The sequence below is a fragment of the Montipora capricornis genome, chromosome 12, assembly GCF_036669925.1.
Source record: "Montipora capricornis isolate CH-2021 chromosome 12, ASM3666992v2, whole genome shotgun sequence".
Taxonomy (NCBI): Eukaryota; Metazoa; Cnidaria; class Anthozoa; order Scleractinia; family Acroporidae; genus Montipora; species Montipora capricornis.
In genome coordinates this window covers 16,341,840-16,349,339 of record NC_090894.1, presented here as the reverse complement: position 1 = coordinate 16,349,339, position 7,500 = coordinate 16,341,840, and the positions used below count along the sequence as shown (strand labels likewise).

Genomic DNA, 7,500 nt, shown 5'->3' with positions numbered 1-7,500 from the left:
TCCCCCAATAGAGTTTTTGAACAAAGACAACAACGACTAAGTGAAGGCTAACAAAACAAAAGGGCAAGATTACAAACTGGAAACATTCAAAGCTAGATGGGAGCTAACGAGGTCCTACAGACAGCAAAAATTACGATAATTACAAATTTGGGCTGAAAAGAATTTACACTACAATAGAGACAAAGTCAACTGTTGTAGCAGATACGATTTTTGGATTTGAATTCACGCCTTTTGTTAAGACCGTGTGGATATAATGAAAAGAGTTGTGAGGTCCAATATGCTTCTCTGGTGAGGAGCAGTTGTTCAAGATGGGTGGCATTTTTGTGGTTTACAATTTGTTCGATAATAATAAAACTAATTTGACAAATTTGATGCTCAAGAGAATTATAATGGACCGCCAGCTCACATGTTCTTCTGTTCTTAAGCATTGATGATTTATGGTTACGAAAACGAACCTTGAATTCTGTTGAAGTGGAGCACACGTACTGCTTTTTGCATTTGTTACAAGCAGCCAAATAAATGACATTTTTGGAAGTACAGCTTAATTTCTGATTAATCCTATATATGCGGCCCGTAGCAAAACTCTTAAACTTAGTATCTTGAATCAAAAAATGTTTACAGAGGTCACATCTTTTGTTACATTTGCAACAACCTCGATCATCTTCCAAGGTTTCATTTCTGGCTTCAATGTTCCGAAATTTAGATGGAGCTAAGATTTCTTTTAGGTTTTTTGTTCTGCGATAAGCTGGAAAAATCGACTTTGATGGAAAAATCTCTAAAATGAGAGGTCCGAACTCCTAACAAAAAGAGTCAAGCCAAAGAAAAAGGTTTTTCCTCTAGTACTTGACTACAACCCAATTCTTCCAGACATCCAGCAGGTGATTAAAAAACATTCCCACTTACTTAGATTGTCTCCTGAGCTTTTAGAGATTTTTCCATCAAAGTCGATTTTTCCAGCTTATCGCAGAACAAAAAACCTAAAAGAAATCTTAGCTCCATCTAAATTTCGGAACATTGAAGCCAGAAATGAAACCTTGGAAGATGATCGAGGTTGTTGCAAATGTAACAAAAGATGTGACCTCTGTAAACATTTTTTGATTCAAGATACTAAGTTTAAGAGTTTTGCTACGGGCCGCATATATAGGATTAATCAGAAATTAAGCTGTACTTCCAAAAATGTCATTTATTTGGCTGCTTGTAACAAATGCAAAAAGCAGTACGTGGGCTCCACTTCAACAGAATTCAAGGTTCGTTTTCGTAACCATAAATCATCAATGCTTAAGAACAGAAGAACATGTGAGCTGGCGGTCCATTATAATTCTCTTGAGCATCAAATTTGTCAAATTAGTTTTATTATTATCGAACAAATTGTAAACCACAAAAATGCCACCCATCTTGAACAACTGCTCCTCACCAGAGAAGCATATTGGACCTCACAACTCTTTTCATTATATCCACACGGTCTTAACAAAAGGCGTGAATTCAAATCCAAAAATCGTATCTGCTACAACAGTTGACTTTGTCTCTATTGTAGTGTAAATTCTTTTCAGCCCAAATTTGTAATTATCGTAATTTTTGCTGTCTGTAGGACCTCGTTAGCTCCCATCTAGCTTTGAATGTTTCCAGTTTGTAATCTTGCCCTTTTGTTTTGTTAGCCTTCACTTAGTCGTTGTTGTCTTTGTTCAAAAACTCTATTGGGGGATTCTGTTATGTTTGTGTTTGGTTTTTCATTCAGGGGCTTTCGATTGGGAATCTATTACATTGTTTAGGGGCCCTCTCTGAGGACCTTGTTATGACATTGACCCGCACATTCACTCAGAGGCCCTCAATGGGGAGTTTGTTACGTAATAACACGATTCATCTAATTAGTCTGTTTGTTCCTTTTTATCAATTGTTTTTTGTTTTGCCTAGCTTGTAATTAAGACTTTTCTTTTGTTACACAACCTTAATTTCCATTTTTTGTGTACTATATAAAAGCCCGTAACTCTGCCACTCACAACCATTGTATATAGCTTTTTTAATTTTTAACTTTTAAACTATCCTGAAGAAGGCCGAAGGCCGAAACGTCGATTAAACGCTGGAACTGTCAAGAGTTTGTCTCTTCGTCGTTTTATTTATTATACCTATCTACAGATTTACGGAGAGACACGTATCCTCTGGATCCTCTTACTGGGAGTTCATCGTTGGGTAAACTGCTTTTATTCTCACTATATATATATCAACTTTCGTCAAACGCAAGATTGTAACTAAACGAGACATTTTTGTTTATGTAATCGTCGTTTACCACTCACCTCTTGCCGATATCTTCTTTGAGGGCTTTCGCACAGAACTGGGAGATAACAGTTTCAACTCTTTTGCTCGGCAGTGAATTGCTGTGTGCTCTGTAATCACCATACGTGATCTAAAACCCAAACCAGTTATTAAAAACTCAATAAAAATCCAAACGCTGAGACCAGTTGTTTGATTGAAATTTGTTCGATGTAAATTCCCAATTCCCAGCTCAAGTTAATTAACTCTCCTTTGACAGCTCATGCAAGCTTAGTGTGACGTGTCATGAAGTACGACTAAGACCTGGAGACCACGAGAGAAGCGTATGCGTTGCTTGAAGCGCAATCGATGGCAATTTTTGCTTATTGAGAACTCTTTAAACTTAGCGTATCAGAAACTCGTATTCGAATCTCAGTTACCTGAGCCATCAACGCCGCAAACTCCAAAGCCATTTCTTTGCTGACTGGGAATCGTGCCTTCATAACATTGGCATTTGTCTAAAAATGTAAAACAACAGTACTCTGAAATGCACTTTACTAGTACTGGAAAAATGTCCAAGATAACCAAGTTGGATCAAAGCTCCGGCTTTATTATGAATCAACGATGAAATGATATATGAAATGGAACATTAGAACCCACAAATGACCAGCTCCCAACGTCAGTGGCTTCATAGCTCAGTTGGTTAGAGCGTCGCACCGGTATCGCGAGGTCACGGGTTCAAACCCCGTTGAAGTCCTGAATTTTTCAGGCTTCTCTACGCAATTGCAAAAATTGCGTCCATAACTGCGAAGATCATAACTTCACTTGATTTATTTAAATTGCACGAAAAATAACAAAATCGAACACAAACAATTCTCACCTGCAGAACCAGAAAGAACTTTTCTTTATCCGTTTCTGTGCTGCTAAGACTCTTAAAGTGTAACCTGGGACAGGAACAAATACAATGATGAACCCCGGGCCGTCTTGTCTGCCAACACACAGACGATTTTCGCAAATGAGATGGTCATGCCGTGTTGTCGATGCATAGTTTTGTGGCAGTTTCCAATAAAGCGGTTTGGGATCGGATGTCGAAGTTATAATGCGTGGTTATTGTTTTTACAGGAAAGCCATATGTATATGTATGTATATGTAAGCCATATGTATGGAAATGCTTATATCTCAAAAACGAACTCAGTGACCCCCATTTTTTATTCCTGAAAAGTGATCAACAGGCTACGATGAAACTCTTTGCCAAGTTAAAATTAAAAAATCACTGGATCGATGACTCATGGCCACCTCAATTGAATATTCCAATTGTGAGGGTAGCTCTGAATTAGCTTCTGAGAGCTTATTTTTGAGATATAGGCATCTAAAGACAAAATAAAGGGTGTTTTCAGATGGATCTCCTGTCGCTATGATAACCTATAACGTCACAATCTTCAGCGCCTTTTGTCTTACATGGTGATGCAATGTTGTAGAGTCAATCCCTCTAAGAGTAGTTCTTGAAAGTGTTGAAACAGTTTTGAGCATCCTTGGTTCAATTGTTTAGTCAAATCGGGTTACCTCTTTTTGTAGGAAAGCTTGATCATTCTACTCGTGTCCAGTCGTCCCTGGCTTTGACGCATGGCTTGTTCCCATTTCGATATGACATCACACAACTGTGAACAAAAAAAAAGTGCCTCGAGACCTCAGAGCTAGACTAAGCGGCCCGCCAGAAGACATGGGGCGAGAAAAACTAGACAGACCTCTTGAAGCCTTAACTTTAGGTGTAACCTCACGCGTTATAGTTAGAAACTTCTTTCTTCTACTCTGAAGTAAACGTGGGTCTATCCCAGCGTTATGCCATTTGTAACACCTCACAGGATCGATTTAAAAATCAATAGACAAAGAAAGAAAACAATGGAGCCTCGCTCTAAAACACGAAAAGATGCAGCTTGTGAAGATTTAATAGCGGTTTTAAGCGGTGTCGACCAGTCCAATGGAATTGCTGATAGTTTAAATGCATCAAAGTTTCAAGGGGAGCCGTACTTTTATCATTCTGGGAAAACAAACAATGTGCTCGCGTTTAAGATTACGTCATTGATAAGACCAGCAAAATAGGAAGCCTAAACACGCGCGTTTTCGAGACGCGGACGGCAACCGGAAGAGAACATTTCCCGTGCCAGGACATGCAGTGGTGTCTCCCAGATTTTTATACGAATTATCTCTTTTGGAGAGAAAATACTTGGCAATGTAAATGCGGTTGTGTGAAGACAAGTCAAAAGGGAAAACAGCTCACTTCCGGTTGTCGTCCGCGTCTCAAAAACGCGCGTGCTTAAGCTCCCTAATACTAACCTTGACGCTGGCCTGTAAGCAGTGTTCAACAAGGTTGGTGGGATTATCAGTAAACAGTGCATAGCCACTCTCAGCTGGTGGACGGATGCCAACAACCTTTCAAAAGGATCAGACGATTTGACTGTGAGACAGAATCAAAGAACGGCAAAAGGTTCAAACACATTACAGTGCATTACGTTTGCGATTCACTCACTACGCCTCATGCAGAGGATTCTCGTAAAGTCAGTTGACGTCAGTCGAGTGGAAAGGCGAGCGTGTGAATTTCGTTATCAGTTCTTGCAATTCTTAACGGCGGATTATGCAACTAAAATGGAACTAGACTTTGTCTATGTAAAGGGATGGCGCAGTGGTGAGAGCCCTCGCCTCCCACCAATGTGGCCCGGGTTCGATTCCCGGACTCGGCGTCATATGTGGGTTGAGTTTGTTGGTTCTCTACTCTGCATTGAGAGGTTTTCTCCAGGTACTCCGGTTTCCCCTCTCCTCAAAAACCAACATTTGACTTGATTTACTTTCATTGTTCATTTCAGTTTACAGTGTCCCCAATTAGCGCTCCAGCGCACTTAAATAGACACTTAAATAAAGTTCCTTTCCTTTCCTTTCCTTTATGTACTCACTCTATTGATTGTTTGCGTGAATTCGTCTACGGTCGTGGAACCATCAAAACCAAATACCTAAACAAAAACAAATCAAAGTTTACTTATGAAGCTGAATCCTGGACTATAGTGGCGACATATTTTAGAACTTAAAAGAGCTACAACAAACAGAGTTTCAGGAAGCGTATGAACATTAAACGAGTTTTACTAACCTGACTAGTACCGTCAATGAAATGAACTGGAATGCTCATGGAACAGGAATGGTCATATGGCTTTCGAAGCAAAGCAGACAAAACCTACAAAAAACACAATGAAAATACCAAGGCAACCAGGACTCTCAGCATATTACGACTTAAAACCCAAGCGAACTTCAGTAACCCTCACTGTATTTGGGATGTCACGCAACGCTCCCCAAAAAGGTTTGTTTGTGGGGAGCGTTGCGTGACACCCCAAAAACGGATGTGAAAGAGACTACAACAACCCATCTTATTTCAAATTTATATTTTACACAATGGTTGCGGTCGCATTTGGGAGTTAACACTAGTGTTAAAATCAAGTTCAATTGCTCAGTGTTCCCCCAGGGATTCAAAACACCAGAGAGTTGACCCTAGAGTCAACAATAATGTTACACTGTGTTTCTCTCAAGTGTGACCGCATCCAATGTTTTAATTTTTGTAGAACTGTGTAAAAAGGTGCAAAAACAAACATATAGGAATGGATTTTCTTGGTTCCTCTTCAAGTTTGGACGTTCTACGTCTGATTTATAGGGGAATTGTGGGAACCCGATCACTAAACTTCATTCTGCTTCAATTCATCAATTTCATTACCTCCATTCTTGAAGGTCTGGCCTCTCTTTTCCCATTCGCCAAGGTTCTGGTGATGTTCTTCAAGCAGTGGCTTGCATACTTTCCTTGATTCGTCCTAAAAAAGAGAGAAAGAATAAGCTTGTCAATAAGCCTTGTGCTTTGGACAGAAAACTAATCGAAACACGCATAAAGTCCATGAAACTGACTGTGCGAGGAAAGGTCCGCGCGCGTCCCAACTACCCGCGGGAGGAAATCTCCACGCCTTCGCGCGTTTATTCGCAGTTTATTTTCATTCCAGTGGGAGTGGTGATGTCCAAGAAACATATGACATCAAAGAACTGACATCTATGATTACCTGGAAGTTGAGCATCGGTTCAGATGTCCCTTCAGGAAAAGAAAAAATTTCTGTTTCGGAACAAACAAAGCTGTACAGAGAGAGAGAAGCTGCCACGCCTGAATAAAAACAAATTCTTGAACTGGGCGAAGATCGATAGTGGCTTGTGACGATATGTCATATGCACTTTCCTGCAACCACGAAGACTTGCCGCAATATTCCAAGAAGTGCTGAGAAACAATAAATAAACAAACACACAAAATAAGTAAATAAAATAATCAACTCACACCTAACCAAGCAGACCGCACCTGTTCCTAAAATTGGCCATTTTACTCTCGTTTCAATAAATTGGATAGCTGTAATCAAACTGTAACGTATACAAACCCCGATATCGTCGGGTCCTCTGTGCACGTGTTTTGATGTTTGTTTGATCAGCTGACAGTACACTTCGTTTTGCAGCTCCGGATGATCCAAACAGATTTGCAAAGCATTCTGGGCTAGTGACACATGATAGTCGATGGCTGCTCCTCCTTCTGTCTGCACCGTTGTAAACAGGTGTATCGACTGTAGATGTAACAAAACATCGCTTAATCAATCAGCAAACACAACGTTGACGTTTGCTTAAGAAACTCAACTTCTCTTTACCTCAAAGTACACTTGCCCACACAAGGAGAGAGTTTGTACAAACCTTGAAAAGCTTGAGAGCTTCTTTCTCAAGTTCTTTAGATGGCAGGGTTGTGAGAGGCTCCGTGATAGTTTCTTTAACATGCGTTAGTACACATCTGTTCCACGTTTCACTCTCTACGGACAAATAAAGCACGCAATGGAAATGAAGATACCAAAAAATCAATGGCTTGAAAGAAAGGCTCATTGCAAATCCATCGAACGCACCTTCACAAAAACCGTTTATCTTACCAGGATCACAGTCTTGTGAAATGAGGTCAAAAATGTGCCTCTCGAATTCAGTTCCCAAGTCGTCAATGCCACTGCCTGATGCAACTTTCAGATGAAACAACCAAGAATCCTGGCACAAAAATAATAACTTAATTGTTCTGTTCAGCTATGGAGACTAGCAGGCGCTTGGCTATGACATTACAGTAATTTTAAGTGACCTCAAAAAAGACGGCGACGATGAAGGATCTTTCTGATGAAAGAATGAGATACTTTGGCTGAAAAAGTCCAGGGA

At 40.1% G+C, this 7,500-nt stretch overlaps 1 protein-coding gene across 2 annotated transcripts in view; it reads right to left on the bottom strand.

Annotated features, from left to right (window-relative positions):
• Positions 1 to 7,500, bottom strand: part of LOC138026307 (pleckstrin homology domain-containing family H member 1-like) — a 36,557-nt gene that overhangs the window by 9,497 nt on the left and 19,560 nt on the right. For both annotated transcript variants that reach the window (XM_068873603.1, XM_068873602.1), the window contains 12 exons: positions 7,230 to 7,338; positions 7,003 to 7,115; positions 6,699 to 6,878; positions 6,336 to 6,544; positions 6,002 to 6,095; positions 5,387 to 5,470; positions 5,196 to 5,252; positions 4,582 to 4,677; positions 3,811 to 3,905; positions 3,128 to 3,191; positions 2,688 to 2,765; positions 2,292 to 2,401 (listed from right to left, as the gene is read on the bottom strand). In XM_068873603.1, the coding sequence (XP_068729704.1) occupies positions 2,292 to 2,401; positions 2,688 to 2,765; positions 3,128 to 3,191; positions 3,811 to 3,905; positions 4,582 to 4,677; positions 5,196 to 5,252; positions 5,387 to 5,470; positions 6,002 to 6,095; positions 6,336 to 6,544; positions 6,699 to 6,878; positions 7,003 to 7,115; positions 7,230 to 7,338 (1,289 nt within the window). The remainder of the gene's footprint in view (positions 1 to 2,291; positions 2,402 to 2,687; positions 2,766 to 3,127; positions 3,192 to 3,810; positions 3,906 to 4,581; positions 4,678 to 5,195; positions 5,253 to 5,386; positions 5,471 to 6,001; positions 6,096 to 6,335; positions 6,545 to 6,698; positions 6,879 to 7,002; positions 7,116 to 7,229; positions 7,339 to 7,500) is intronic.